At 41.4% G+C, this 16,303-nt stretch overlaps 1 protein-coding gene across 5 annotated transcripts in view; it reads left to right on the top strand.

Annotated features, from left to right (window-relative positions):
• Nucleotides 1–248: 248 nt before the first annotated feature.
• Nucleotides 249–16,303, top strand: part of RPL39 (ribosomal protein L39) — a 19,784-nt gene continuing 3,729 nt past the window's right edge. The window contains exons 1-2 of one of the 5 annotated variants that reach the window (XM_078776591.1): nt 249–408; nt 12,442–14,599. In XM_078776591.1, the coding sequence (XP_078632717.1) occupies nt 12,490–14,599 (2,110 nt within the window). In that variant the 5' untranslated portion in view covers nt 249–408; nt 12,442–12,489. Of the gene's footprint in view, nt 409–4,327; nt 4,511–9,920; nt 11,002–12,441; nt 14,600–16,303 lie in introns of those variants that run through there. The other 4 variants (XM_068113754.2, XM_078776592.1, XM_068113753.2 and 1 more) reach the window with 4 other exon arrangements.

The following is a 16,303-nucleotide window of genomic DNA, read 5'->3' as shown; positions in this document are numbered from 1 at the left end:
AAAATAATATTGTACCAAAATACTATCTCAGTAAGCCAAAGGAAAGTTATGACAAGAAATGTAAATATGACGTAAATAAGGAAGCGCTAGAATTGCATCTTCTATTTGTCAAAGGACAATTGTTTAACTATTTGTCCGGTTTGTCATGGCCATGGCGTTAATATTAGTGTCAGTTTTCAACCTCTCGTCAAGGCATTTTTATTTTACTTGCTACTTTCCTTTACTGATTGAGCAAGGTATAGTCAGTAGTTGTTTAGAGGCACATTTGGCGGAAACATATTTTTGAACTTAATGTAGGCTGCCCTAAAAACGAAACAGAAAGAGGCACGTGGTACTATATAAAGCTGCGGGTAGCGTAGGTTTCTCCTTTTGCCGCCATCTTGTTGACTGAGAAATAAAGCAAAAATGGTGAGCGACGGTTGTATTGAATTCCCATGCGTTTAACCTCCCCAACCCCGATATGAAATGTCTGTGTGTTTCTCGGTGGTGCCTTTTCATGTGTGTCGTGGCTCCGGACAGTGGCGGTTATTTCAGTCTCCACTGGTCGTCTTCACCTTCGCGCTCATTACTTTTTGATAGCCGTTTTATTTACGTTTATCATTATGATTCAGATCGCTTCAGTTTTTGTGGATTTAAATATCATTTATGCAGTGTGGGTATTTTTTTTTATTGACTAGCATGTAATATTTTCATCCTCATTGTATAGGTTTTTCTATAATCTACTGCTCAAGTCTTTGTTTTAAAGCTTTGTACCAAGCCATTGCATTGTTAAACAGGGTAGTAATCCATAAGTACCAAGTAAACGTGAGGTATTTATATTTGGTAGTCCAAAAGTTGTGTGTGTGTGTGTGTGTGTGTGTGTGTGTGTGTGTGTGTGTGTGTGTGTGTGTGTGTGTGTGTGTGTGTGTGTGTGTGTGTGTGTGTGTGTGTGTGTGTGTGTGTGTGTGTGTGTGTGTGTGTGTGTGTGTGTGTGTGTGTGTGTGTGTGTGTGTGTGTGTGTGTGTGTGTGTGTGTGTGTGTGTGTGTGTGTGTTGAATTCCCATGCGTTTGGAGAGGTCCTGGGCTGAAAGGATCGAAACCTCGAGGAAGAATGGTGCCCAGCTGATGTGATGATCCATGCAGTCGGGAAACTAGTCAATTGCTTACGGGTTCATGTTCTTGCTTTAGGTGGAAAAACTATGTTTGAGATTTGCAATCTAAATAAAGTTGAATATGGGATGTTGTGCAATTAACATCATTTACAACAATCCTTTAAATTATTTAAGTTTAGGAACAACCGATACTGTACAATTAATTGTGTGTGTGTGTGTGTGTTTTATAATTGTGAGGAACAGAAATGAAAAAAACGAGGTGTGTGTGTGTAACAAATCCAATATCTGCACATTACTTAACAGCAGCAGTATTAAGATGAATACCTTTAAAGAAAAAATAAAAGGTTTGGCAAATCGTGAACAGATTAATGGAAGAGGACGATCAAGAGGAACTCCCAATCCAACACATGTAAGCAATTCTGGACATGATTGATCATAAAATGTATAAAGAGAAACCTAAATAAGTGAATCGTAGAAAAGACAATGATATCATCAAAATTATGTTTGATAACAAAGGTGGAAATCATAAATAATGGAGAAAATACTTCAACATAAGGAAGTGTGGAGTAAACTTCCAGAAACAATACAACAGAGAGAGCGACCAAGAGTTGTGTACCGTACACTTTGGGAAGTTCAATTCGGGGAAAGATCTTCAACTACAAGGACACTGTACAATCTATAGACGTAGAGGAATGGTTAAATAACACACATCATTGTAATTGTGAACATTCCGCATTCAAAGATCCACATCATAAACAGTAAACACGTCATCACAGGTGATCTCAGAATAGTGAAAGATAAAAGATTACGTGCATTACTTACAAATGGACCAAATTATAGAGAAAATAAAAGAATAAACTGGAATAAAGCAATGGAACTTACAATGATGGGACTGGGCGAATGGATGAAAGAACAAATTGATAAACATAAAGTACCAAACACACAAATGGCTTTATGGTTGGAGGAGGTAGCGAAGCATGTGAAAATGCTCATGTTCCATGTGATGCATGTGATCCATGTGAAGCATGTGAAAAGGAGAATTGTTGATTTGAAAAGAAAAGTTCGAATCAATAATCCGAAGGTAATTTTAAACAATCCAGAGACACGTGATTGCTTAAGGCAGCTTCAAACACAATATGTTATTGTTCCAATTGACAAAGCAAATAATAATAATATTGCATTTGTTTTGTAAAACATTCCACATTCAAACACTTTTGGAAGAATTTGGCCTCGACACGGGAATTTTTAAGACCTACAAAATAAGTAACGATAACAATACAGACTTGATACAACACCATACAAATCACTCAACAGTGAGAAGACTGTTAGTTCCGGATAAACACCATAAATTACCATTCATTTACTGGATCCCAAAAATGCACAAACACCCTTGTAAGATGAGGTTCATCATCGCAAGTAGAGAATGTAGTTTGAAACCTTTGTCGGGCAGTATTACGGCGACAATGAAACGAATCTATAAATGCTTAAAAAACTACCATGAAAAAGTGAAGTTTTATTCTGGTATTAAGAAATTCTGGATCATTGACAATTCCAAACAGTGTCCATAACAACAATCGACAGTGTCCATAACATTAATAACAAAGGTAAGGCAAAATGTCTCAACTTTTGATTTTTCCACATTGTACACAAACATTCCACATGACAATCTAGTAACCGCATTGGACAGAATAGATAGATAGCATTTGCAGGAGGTAATAACGTATACATTAATGTATAGCAGGAGGTAATAAAGTATACATTAATGTAAAGCAGGAGGTAATAAAGTATACATTAATGTATATCAAAACAGAGCACACTGGTCTGTAAAGGATATAATCAATATTCATGCAGTTTAAAAAAAAGTAAACTCAAAGAAAGTATTCGATTTCTTCTAAACAACAGTTTCTTTACATTTGTCAACAAGATACTCCAGCAGACAGTGGGGATACCCATGAGTTCAGATCCGGCCCCTTTCTTTGCAAATTTGTTTCTGCACATGTACGAGTTGATTGGGTCCAGAACATGTGCAGGAATAAATTAACAACTGCAGGGACGTCGAAACATCTTCAGGTTCATTGATGATTTGTTCGCAATTAACTATGGATTTATATTTGAGCAGCTTCATGATGACATATATCCAAAATAACTTGAATTAAAAAAGGAAAACCAAACTTCCACTTCAGTTTCCTTTTTAGAAATACAAATTGATATCCATAATAATAAATTTCAAACCAAATTATTTGATAACCGAGATGCTTTTCCATTCCATATTGTCCGAATGCCTTTCTTCGACAACAACATTCCTAAAAAGATATTTTATGGTACGGTTGCAGGTGAAATAATTAGGACTGTGAGAGCAACCACACAGCTCTGAACTTGTCAATAGATTACAACAACTAGTCAGACATATGTTAGCACAGGGAGCTACAGTTGGTAGATTAAAACAAGTTTTCTTGAATATCACAAAACGACACCAAATCTAATTAGTAAAATACAATACGAATAGTAAAAATATTATTCATGAGATATTTATGTAAATACATAATAATTAAATATACTATAAATCAATGTTGCGAGGAATCGGTGGTTGCTAGGTTACGGCAGCATGCAAAAAACTGTTATAGGTGACAGTTTGGACATTCAAAATACAGTTTGATCCAGAGGTAGGTGGTTTGGTCGTGCTGGTTGGTGGATGTGGTTTATTTAAGGTAAGATGTGCATGATTTAATGATATTATCATATTATGGAGTTTGTAAGGAAAGTTATAAATATATGATAATACATTAAATCCTATAGCGAGTAAAGTTGGAATAAGTGATGTTGCATTGATGGGTTGACTGACTGCCTGGACGCAACTGAGGTGGATCTACTGATGTACCATCTATTGATGTGGATCCGTGGATCCATGATCGAGGTTGTGGATCCGCCGTTTGGAGAGGTCCTGGGCTGAAAGGATCGAAACCTCGAGGAACAACGGTGCCCAGCTGATGATCCATGCAGTCGGGAAACTAGTCATTTGCTTACGGGTTAAGGTGCTTGCTTTCGGTAGAGGAACTATGTTTTGAGGTTTACAATTTAAAGTTGAATATGGATGTTGTGAAATTAATATCATTTACAGCAATCCTTTAAATTATTTATATTTAAGTTTAGGAACAACCGTAAGAACGAAGGACGGGAACAGTGGTGAGTTTGAGGTGAAGGTGGGAGTGCATCAGGGGTCGGTACTAAGTCCACCACTATTTGTAGCTGTGATGGAGGTGCTGGCTCAGAACGTAAATGAGGGTTTACCGTGGGAGGTGTTGTATGCAGATGATTTGGTGTTGATTGCGGAAAGTATGGATGGACTGAAGGAAAAGATGAACAAGTGGAAGGAATGTATGGAGACAAAAGGTCTGAAGGTGAATATCGGAAAGACGAAGGTAATGGCAAGTGGTGAGGTGGAAAGAACTGGGAAGTGGTCATGTGCTGTGTGCAGGAAGGGTGTCGGAGTGAATTCCATTCAACGTACAATGTGCGCTGAGTGGGTTCATCAAAAATGTAGTGGTCTGAGAGGGTCATTAACCAGTGTGGCAGCTACATTTAAATGTAAGGTGTGCACAGAGGGAGCCGCAGATGGAGGAAATGTTGAGTTGGATCTTGGAGATGGCGTAAAGCCGGAAGGTGTGAAAACATTTTGCTACCTCAGAGACGTGCTGAATGGAGAAGGTGGATCAGACTCGGCAACAGTTGCTAGATTGAGATGTGCATGGAAGAAGTTTCGGGAACTGAGTGGCGTGCTGTTGATGAGGGGAGTGTCGTTGAAGCTGAAGGGAAAGGTGTATGCTGCATGTGTGAGAAGTGTTATGATTTATGGGAGCGAGACATGGGTAATGAACGTAGAGCAGCAACGAAGGCTGGAAAGGGTGGAAATGCGAATGGTTGGATGGATGTGCGGAGTATCGTTGAGAGAGAGGAAGACAAATGATGAATTGCGAAAGATGATGGGAATAGAGCCTGTGATTGATGCTGTGAAGAGGAACAGGTTGAGATGGTTTGGTCATGTGTTGAGGAAGGATGAAAGTGACTGGTTGAGAAGAGTGATGGAAATGAATGTAGAAGACGGGGAAGACCGAGAAAGACTTTGCTAAAGATGGTGGAAGAAGAAATGCGGGCAAGGGGGTTAACATGGGGAGATGCAGAAAATAGGGCAAAATGGAGAAGATTGTCATGGGGACCATGTTAGCAAGCAAGGCTAACCCCCGCTCTAGCAGGGAAAATGGCCTTAAAATGCATGTTGTTGTGTTGTTTTAGGAGCAACCAATACTGTATAATTAGCTAAATGCATTTTTAAAATAACAAGTACAAAAAGTTTTAATTAAAACAAAAGCCACGTCGATGTTACACAATGCCTAGATGCAGCTGTGCCTATAACGTCGATGTTATAGGCACAGGACATTCCTATTGATTCGATTATTTGATGTTATTTTTGTGCAAAGTGAAAATATATCTCGGCAATTTCCCGTGTGTGGCGACGAATTTTTAATATATCTCGGCATTTTCCCGTCTGTTATTTCAGGCGGTGTATGACTGACCATGCCGCGATTTAAAAAATATATATCTCGGCAATTTCCCGTGTGTGGCGACACGTGAACGAAGCTATGCTCCTCTCTCCACATTATTGTGACGACGTATAAATTAAATATTTCATTGTGACGATTGTCATCAAATGGACGAATTTTTAATATATCTCGGCATTTTCCCATCCGTTATTTCGGGCGGTGTATGACTGACCATGCCGCGATTTAAAAAAAAAAAATCTCAATGGACTTGACGTTACAGGCCTTTGAGAATTCATTTCGTTCTATAAAGGGCAACTTTCATCGGATTTTCTTCCCGTTTTTTTTCAACCGAGTCTAAAACTATGTTAGCGACTGTGAAAAATGAAATGATATATCGAATTTGATTTGAAATAAAACTGTGTGAGAGAGGAAGACACCACGGGCCTACAAAACAGGCCTCAAAGCTATGCGAGTTAATAAAATGGTGGATATTTGTTTATATGAAGCCTCTCCCACAATGGGTGGAGCTATGGTTCCCAGAATGGGTGGAGCTTTGAGGTTTTGTCTTCTCTGCAAGAACAAGAAGAACAAGAAGAACAACAACAGCAGAGGGCACTCTATGAGCAGCGTCTGCGACGCGGCTAAAAATTGAAAAATAAAAATAAGAATTGAAAATCATAAGAGATAGGATTGTGAGTAACGAACAAAAAAAAAAAAAAGGGTGTGCGTGCGTGCTCGCTCGTTCGTTCGTTCGTTCGTGAACGGTGAAAGATAGGGGGATACCTCTGAAACAAAGAATTTTGGGACGGGCCCCGGGAAGGTTATCGGCTAGATGGTGAGGCCGCTTCGGCTGGGCTGGGCCCATTTCGCAATTAAAAGCTGAGCTGAATTATAGTAGTCGATCTTCTATGGCCGCGAGTAAAAGCTGAATTCTAATAGTAAATTAATTCAAAAAGAACCCGGGCAACGCCGGGTGCATTCGGCTGGTATTGTGTGTGTGTGTGTGTGTGTGTGTGTGTGTGTGTTCGCAATTTTTCTCAGAGATGGCTGAGCGGATCTTCGCCAACCTTTCAGAGGTTCATCAATGAGTGCCTGGGAACGATTTGTATGGGGGGGGGAAAAAAAACCTCGTTTTTTGTGATTTTTAAAAAAAGTTTTTTTTTTTTAACTCGCTCGATAGTGCCTGAGCCTTTTTAAATTAATGACAGTTGTATACAAGTACAGATTCGCAAAAATAAATACAAAACAATCACCAGACATTTGAACACAAATAAATCAAACAATTCCGGAAGTGTATGAAGTTGGTTGTGAGGCTTCTTCTTCTTCCTGATCGGCATCACACTTAACTCAGAAACGTGGTGAATGCCACATTCACCAGCATATATTCAACAAAAAGGTGATGAACCCCCTTCCTCTCCTGCCTCCCCTCCCTCCCCCCTCCCTCGCTACCCCCACCTCCCCCCTCCCTCGCCACCCCCACCTCCCCCCTCCCTCACCACCCCCACCTCCCCCCTCCCTCGCCACCCCCACCTCCCACCTCCCTCGCCACCCCCACCTCCCTCCTCCCTCGCCACCCCCACCCCCTCCCCCCCCCCCCCTGCCCGGCAACGCCGGGCACTTCTGCTAGTATATAATATATGTGTGTCAGCTGTTGGCTGCTATATCCACACGTCGGTGGGTTTCAGAAGGTGGAAGTATCAGACCTACCAGTACCAGGTCTCAAAGTCTCCACTTCTGTTAGCGTGTGTGTACCGTTTCCGTACAGTGTGGTGATTCAAAACCATTTTGTAAACGAGAGATATTTTATGAAGTTGTGGAGAAGTGTAGATTGTCTCATAAAAAGCTACACGGCTTTCAAATGTTTAAGCTCGCTTTGTTTTTAGTTTTGTTTGAACAAGACACTGGAGTCGTTAGAAAGGGCAACTCAAAAAATTTCTGATTATATTCCTTTTCTTTTTTCCAGGTTGATTGATGAAAATGTCTCAGCTAAGTGAAGAACAAAGAGTGTTTGTAGTGGAAGAATATCATAACACGAATTCTGTTATCATTTTAAGACATTTTAGAACGAAATTTCCCGAAAGAAAGCCTCCCTCGAGGAAAACCGTTTATAACTTGGTGAACTAGAACGGGCACTCGGTAGAGCGCATACCTTCGCCGCAGCTACTGTTCTGTACTTGGCATGGGAGTGTAGGGAACAGAACAACAAAAATACGATTTTGACCTTTTCTTGACCTTGACCTTTGACCCGATTGCTCCCAAAATCTAATCAAATGTGTCCCGTATAATAACCAATCATCCCACCAAATTTCATGCAATTCGGTTGAATACTTTTTGAGTTATGCGAATAACATACACACACACACACACACACACAGACATACAAATAAATACACAGCGATCAAAACATAACCTTCCGCTTTTGCGAAGGTAATAAGTTTCATGTAAACGCAAGTGTGAGGAATTTGAACAAGGGACAATCGGGACGACCAGTAAGTGCACGCTCACAAGTCAATATCGAAAACATTAGGAATTCAATTCGTCAAAATCCAAACAGATCGATCAGAAAATTGTCTTCTGAATCGGGAATTAAATGAAGCTCCCTCCAACGTATCCTGAAGGAAGATCTCTTCGCTTACAAAACTCAAATGATGAAACATTGCTCAGGTTATTATGAGGAAGGAAGACTTCCAATTTGTTCGTGGGTTGCAGATATGTCTGATGGAGGTATTTATTCGAATGTTTTTTTTTTTTTTTTTTTTTTTCCCCCCCCCTCCAGATGAATGCCATATTTATCTTCACGGCACTGTTGACAAATAAAACTGTAGATTTGGGGGCTGAGGCTATAATGATCTTTGTAGGAAGAAGATTGAAGAGTTTTGCAGCAAATCCTACAGGGTTGACAAACCTTGGGCTCAAAAATTTGTACATTCTTCCATTTAAAGAGGCAGCGGCCAGTTGGCTGGCTTGCCAGTAGTTGGCTGGGTGTGGGTACCTCTCTCACCAGCCATGGCTCCTCAGCAAAGGACTTCTGCGACTCACTGGGACTGACACAATCTGTCAATTTCCCGACCCGGATCTCAGTCAACGGAGCATCTTCTCTTCTGGACTTGGTTATGACTAACTTCCCTGAAAATGTCTGCTGCTCTTCTTCTGCTCCAATCGGCTCATCTGATCATGTGCTTGTTAAAGTGGACATCTCTCTGACCATTCTCAGAGAGCCTCCTCGGCGTCGACGAGTTTGGCATTTTACTCACGCCAACTGGCACGGTCGTCAAGCAGCTATCCAGCATCTGGACTGGTGCATTGAGGATTTGCTATAGACATTTTTTGGAGTTGCCCTTTCTAATGGCAGTCTCAGTTTCATAAGACTAAACAACAACAATATCTAAGCATTTAAAACTAACTTGATATGCCAATTGCATGTAGACCATTCTGACTTTTAATGTGCAAATTGACTTTTAATGTGTAAGCAAAATTAACTATTACTAGGTAATATGTCGATGAAAAAAGCGTGGTGTGTAATTACACAGTGTAATACCACTAACTGTGTAAAGTCATAACCTTAGGCAAATATATATACACAAAGAATTAAGTTAAGCACCCCCCCCGTTTTTTTACAACCTCGCACATTACAAGTTTGTTGTCGTCAAAACAGTGTAATATACCCATGATATTGCTATATTTTCTGGAGAAGTGATATTATGGTCACATAAAAACATAACAATCATGCCGTTTTCAATATTTTATTCTGAATAATTTAAGGTGAAATTTTTTGGGAATTTTAGGCATATTTTCACCTCAATTTAAGTATGGAGCTATAGGTCCATCACGGACAGTGTGGATGACGTTTATGTTTTCTAACGTACAGTCATTGTTCTGAGAAGACCTCTAGCGATCTTTGCGTCAATAACGTGTGTAGGACCCACGTGATCGGATCACTGACTCAACCAATCACTTTTTTTCACTTTGATCACTCAATTTCATCAATGGATAATTGCTAATGTCATACCAATCATTATTTGATCTCACATACCTTAGAATATATGCCAATGTATACATATACACAAAGAATATATATTAGGGGGTGCTTACCTTAATTCGTTGTGTAGGGGTGCTTAACTTAATTCTTTGTGTATATATATATATGCATGGTGAATCAAAAGTAGCGCTCGCACCCGATTTCTGTTTTTTCCGCTGTCAGATTCTTTCTGGGATGTCATGTTGTTAATAATTGTCTTGCAGATTATTAATTTTCTTAATTTATTTATTTTTGTTTTTGTTTTGCAGGTTATTGCTGAGAGTTTGGAAAATTACTGAAGTTGCACCAAATTGAACCATGAATTACCCTTCAATGAAACAACGCATTGCGGCCGTGAAACATTACTACAAATGTAATGAACAACCAACGATGGCGGCACGCCGTTTGGCACAGGAATTCGATATTAACCCACCCCAGGGAAGAAACATACGATTGATTGTTGAGAAATTTGAAGCAACCGGGTCGGTAGCCACTGCAAAGAAGTCCGGTTGTCCGAAAACGGCAACGAATGTAGCTAAGGCTGAAGAAGCCATCAGGAGACTGGAACAAAGTCCGCAAAAGTCAACTCGCCGTTTATCTGCAGAGTTGGAAGTGAGCCAATCAAGTGTTATCCGTATCCTTCACCAGAAAAACTGGAAACCTTACATTCCACGCTTACTGCATGCCCTTCATGATGGAGATGACGACCGGCGTCTTCAATTTTGCGAAGAGTTCTTAGCTAAACTTGACGAAGAGGACACAATGCTAGACAATATCTGGTGGTCAGATGAGGCATGTTTTAAGCTTAACGGCACAATTAACAGACACAATTGTGTCTACTGGGCTGTGGAGAACCCAAGAGTGACAGTTGAGAAGGAGGTAAATTTACCTGGCGTGACAGTTTGGGCAGCCATATCTCCATTAGGGATAATTGGACCCTTTTTCTTTGAGGGATCTGTCACTGTAGAAATTTACCTGGATATGCTGCAAACCTTATTTTGGCCCAGAGTACAAGCTCAGGACTGTTATTTCCAGCAAGATGGAGCTCCACCTCATTATGGACGTCATGTTCGTCAGTGGCTTGATGAAAACTTTTCCGGAAAGTGGATCGGCCGCCGCGGTCCGATCGAGTGGCCGGCACGCTCCCCAGACCTTACACCCCCAGATTTCTTTCTTTGGGGGCTCATGAAAGACCTTGTTTATCGTGAAAAGCCTCGTACCATTCAGGAATTGAAGGCTCAAATCACTGCAAAGTTTGAGGAAATTGATATCGAACTCTGCAAGTGTGTGTGCCACTCTGTGCCTGCTCGGCTGCAATTGTGCATCGATCACGAGGGAGGGCACTTTGAAAATTGCAAGTAAAACAGCTTGGTACACTTCCGTAATAATTTCCCCCCGAATAAATGGTTAGATAAACATGACATTCATTTATTTATACCTTCTTGTACACCAATACAAATGTCAAACAAACAATCAACTGAAGTGTGCGCTACTTTTGACTCACCCTGTATATATACGTACATATACATTATACACAAAGATTACTTTGTATACTTTTGGATCACTTTGGCAGGCTCGTGCCTTGCTAGCACCACGTTTAGAACCATTCTCACCCACCGCCCCTTCCAAATGAACATGAATGCAGACTCATTAAATATGGTCATGAGGCCGCACAAAATGATTGTCCACCAGTGCTCTATAAGCACCGTACAACGCCGCGGGTCTGCAGTTGCATTGGCTGACCTCGAGACATTATCCTAGCCTAGCCCATTCTTCCTGGGTCGCAGTTGTTGCATTCTTACTTTGCTTAGCTAACATCTATATTCAAACGTCATTAAATACAAAATAATATACTGTATGTTCATTCCATAGTGAATCATTATGCCAGTATTAAACTGTGCAAAAAATAATAATATATATATCCGCATTAATACACTGCTCAACAAAATCATTCGTACGTTTTGTTGCATCTAAAAGCTTCTAAGTGCATGCATATCAGCTGTGTATGGTACAGTAGTGTATTAGGTACTACTGTTATTTACTGATTTGTCTTGCACACTGTTATGAGCTGGAAAATGAATACCAGAAGGGCCGGCAAATTGTTTGCCATTTTCTGGGGGTAAAAATAACTTCTTTTGTTGCGGGTACAAGCGCCGATGTAATCATCTTTACCACAGCCTGTACTGGATGCAATGGAGATGCAAATGAGAGCAAGTCTGGCTGTTTGGGCCTGCTAAAAAGGTTGCAGCCCTTGACGGATCATGACTTGGTAACCCTGTACGAACAAGTTGTAAAGAGTCGTTGCTATAATGGAGCAAACGTGAATGTGACAGAAACTCCAAACTTGTAGTGCAGGCCCATATGTCATAACAATATTGTTTGTGTTTTTTGTTTGTTAAAATTGATTTAGCAATGGATTCTGCTTCAGAATATTATAGAGATGTAAAAAAAATAGGGTTCCATTTTTTCTTTTACGTCTAATAGGTAGTAATTCGAAGAAATCCAAGATGGCCGCCATAAAATTTGGAAAATACACTTTTGTGCATATCTTTGTATCTAGATATCATATAAACATGAATAATATGTCCTTTTATATGTTTTCAGACCCAAGGAAGCCATTTCTGCCATTGTTTTTACAGAAAAATGCAAGGAAAATAAAATAGTGGACATATACCAGCCAAAGTGGGGTCGGCCGGCATGAAATCGGTTAATTAAGTTTCCACCATCTAGTTAAGGTCTGGTTTTGACTGTGTTGACGAAATGTGAATCTGAATAGTAGTATCTATCTTTGCAGGACCGACGACAGTTCAAGAGTGTCTAGAAAATTACACCTACCTTCAAGATGAGTGACTCACCACCCAGGAAGATTGAGAAGTCAGTAGATTTCGGACTTTGTTTTGTATGCCAAATGGCCATAGGGCAAACAGACTATACAACCTTTGTAACGAAACCAAAACTCTCCTCTGTCGAGAAACTGATGGCAGGTGCTGAGGAACAGTACACGTATGGTGAAACAAAGTTTGCATCATTGAATAGACGTTTGCAATATTCCTCTGCTGAAGAATTGCTCGCAAAAGGTCTCCGCTACCATAAAGCTTGTTACAAAGATGTTACCAATAAGATGCACATTGATCGAGCAAAGGCTAGGTTTGAGAAAGGAACAACAACAGGCAGTGCCGCAGAAATCCGACTGAAAAAGAGAGGACGACCAAGTTCTAGTGATCTAGGGGAAAGCACGTCAACATCCAGAAGGTGTTCCCGAGAACAGACATTTGACGCGCTCAGATGTGTCATATGCCAGGAAGACAGAGGAAGTGAACTACACAATGTGTCAACAAAGAACATGGGACTCCAGATCAGAAACATTGGCCAAGAAACAAGTAATGACAATCTGAAAGTGAGACTGAACAGTGTCATAAGTTCGCCTGACCCATTGCAAGCAATGGCTGAGGACATGAAATATCATTTACCATGTGTAGTTAAGGCCAAACGTGCTATAGTTAAGACGGAAAAACAAACAGAAACAACCAATGTTAACTTTGGTCAGGTGTTATCAGACCTTGAACTCATTGAAATTGTTGAAACTGCGTTGAATGATACTACTGAAAATGCTGTGCTGAATATGAATGAAATTCATGTAACCTATGTCAATTTACTTAAGGAGCACGACTTTCCGGTCTCAGACAACCATAGTTATAAGCCATACCTGAAACAATTGATCCTAGACAACATTGCCGATGTTCATTTCAGCCGGCCCTCAAACAAAACAAAGCCAGAGCAGATTCTTTCCACAAAGCTCAAAGACCACATGATATCAAGCACAATTACAGCAGACAGCATCAAAGACGATTTTAAAGTACTTTTGCGAGCTGCGAAAATATTGAGGAAAGACATCGCATCTTCCCCAGCATGGAAATTTAATGGAACCTTTGCTGATTCCAAGCCACCCCCGATGCTCAACATCTTCTGCAAGCATGCAGTCATGGGAACAAGGAAAGTAGGAAATAGCAACAGGGAGGACTCCATTGGTGTGAGTGCATCATTGTTGGCACAGCACTTTGTCGGTGCTTATAAATCTGACCGACAGGTATCGTACGAACCAAGAAGCGAGGATGGATCATTCAAACAACGATTTGAAACTCCATTGAGTGTGGGCTTAGCTCTCGACATACACAAAAACACACGATCCAAGGCGCTTGTAGAGAAACTTGCACATCTGGACCTCGCCATCTCCTACAAAAAGGTCATGGAGATTGAGACCAGCATTGCCAACTCCGTACTGAAGCAAATGGAGTCCACCGGAGGCATCTGTCTACCACCATGGTTGGTTCAGGACACGTTCGTCTGGTTTGCCATGGACAACATCGATTTTCTAGAGTCAACTCCTTGCGGGATGAATACCCTTCATGGTACAGCAATTGCGATCTACCAGCCTGTATCACCGGAGAAATCACCCATGATACCACCAATTGAACTTGACCGGTCATCAAAAGCTCAAACGATACATGATGCAGTTGGCTGTAAAACGTTGACCTGCAAGAAGCCAGCACCCGAGAAGAGAAAGAGCGACTGCAAGCTGCTCACATCAAAACCCGAGACAGACAAGAACAAGAAAACCGATATGACCTGGATGATTGGATGCCTGAACTTCGAGGAAGAAGGAGAAGTTGACGTCAAACTCACAGCTCCGGGGACGTGGGGAGCCTTCAATTCCTTGCTATCTTCGTCCAGTGAGAAGACCAATGTTGCTCTCGTTCCTCCGTTGATAAGGTCGCCTCCTACAGACTATGATACACTGTACACGGGTCTGATGAGAGCTCACAACATCACAACTCGTGTTATGGGGAGTGAGGCAATCACAGTCATGACTCTCGATTTGCAGCTATACGACCTGGCGATGAAGCTGTGGGTGGAACGCGAGGACATCAGGAAGCAATTCCTCTTCCGACCTGGTGAGCTACATGTTGTGTTTTGGGCCTTAGCTGCATTAGGAAAATACGTGGAAGGGAGTGGAATTGATCAGGCATGGGTCGAGGCTGGACTTTTCTCGCCAACCACAGTGAGCCAAATACTAAATGGGAGGCACTTGTATCGAGCTCTGGAGGCACACATGGTAACACTGATCGCTTTGTACAACCTGTACTTCCAGAGATTCCTGGCAATGGAACCTGAAGAAAGGGCCTATCTGAACGAGTCATCTGTTCGTCTGGGAGAGGCATATCAGAGACATCAGCGGGAGCATGGAGCCAGAGAAGAATCTATGCGACATTCTCAAAAAAACATTGGCCATGATGGAGTCCAGAGATATGACCAAAAAACTGGAACAATTTGAGGTCAGCACAAACAAGATACAGCGCTTCATCCTGAACTACATGAAACAGTTTGAGACTATCCTTCTGTTCATTAGAAGTACAAGACAACGTGATCTGCTGCTGCATATGGAGAGCATCGAGTCTCTCACGAAGTACTTCTTCGCTCACGATCATCTAAACTATGCTCGGTTGCTCCCTCTCTACATTTCAACAATGCAGGAGACTGAAAAGCAGCACCCAGAACTGTGGAGGGAATTCATGAAAGGGAACTTCTGTGTGACAAAAGGATTGGCAGGCTTCACATCAATAGCCCCAGACCATGGCATTGAGCAAGAAAACCGTACACTGAAGGTGATTGGAGGAATCGTAGGGATAACTCAAAATGAGAAGGCGCTTGACAAGTTCTTCCTCATTGCACCTGAGCTGTCAAAGTCACTGCACGAGTTTGCGGAGGGATATGGTCTTGGTGAAAACCAGAGCAGAAAACAACACCACGAAATCACGGGGGGAAAGCTTTCCCGGGTGATGAGCCATGCCTCCAAGCTTTCTAGGGTGTTCCGTGAACATGGCGATCCATTTATGGAAGAGGAAGTAGACGAGGTCTACAACCTGCTCACCAAAGAAGTCATGAATGAAAAAGTGTCCAGCGACATCTTAGAGCGCGACGAGATCGGACAACAGATGTTCCAGCAATTTGCCACAGATCGTTTAGCTGAGGGAAAACTTTCTGTGTGGGACAAAATGACGAAAAGAAAACTTCGAACATTCAAGAGTTCGAATGCCACAACAGAAGTGAGATCGGGCGACAAGCTGATCAAAGTCAAAGAAGAGCGAGGATTGTTGCAGAGGTTCATCGTTATCTCACGGAGCCGACCAGAGCTCGACCTGAAAGAATGTATTGGCACCTATGAATTTGGCATCGTTCCACGTTCTTTATTTGCATCTGATGGATCCCTCTTGTTGGCATACGACAAGGCAAAAATCCTTCGTCAACTTGAGCATCTGGCTGAGCCTGAAGAGCAGGATGTACATGATCCACCAGGAGAACCTATTTCGACAGAAATCAATGAGCATCAAGACGCGGGAATTGCCGCTTTGAATGATGCAGCAGCACACGCTGGGGAAGAAACTAATGACCCATCAACTGACTATGAAATCTCAAGCCAAAATTTGCAGGAACCCTCTCAGATCAGCCAAAACCCAGACACAACCACAAGATCAGGAGTGATCAATGAAAACGAGACTACTTCTCGCCATAGAGTGATAATCATTGATGGCATGGCTCTTGTTAACGGGATCTCCAAAACAGAACAAATGATTACATGCAGTGACTTTGCTCAATCG

The sequence above is a fragment of the Myxine glutinosa genome, chromosome 4 (genome assembly GCF_964187855.1).
Source record: "Myxine glutinosa chromosome 4, kmMyxGlut1.1, whole genome shotgun sequence".
Classification (NCBI taxonomy): Eukaryota; Metazoa; Chordata; class Myxini; order Myxiniformes; family Myxinidae; genus Myxine; species Myxine glutinosa.
The sequence above is the reverse complement of the archived record's forward strand: the minus strand, read 5'-3'. Positions and strand labels throughout refer to the sequence as shown.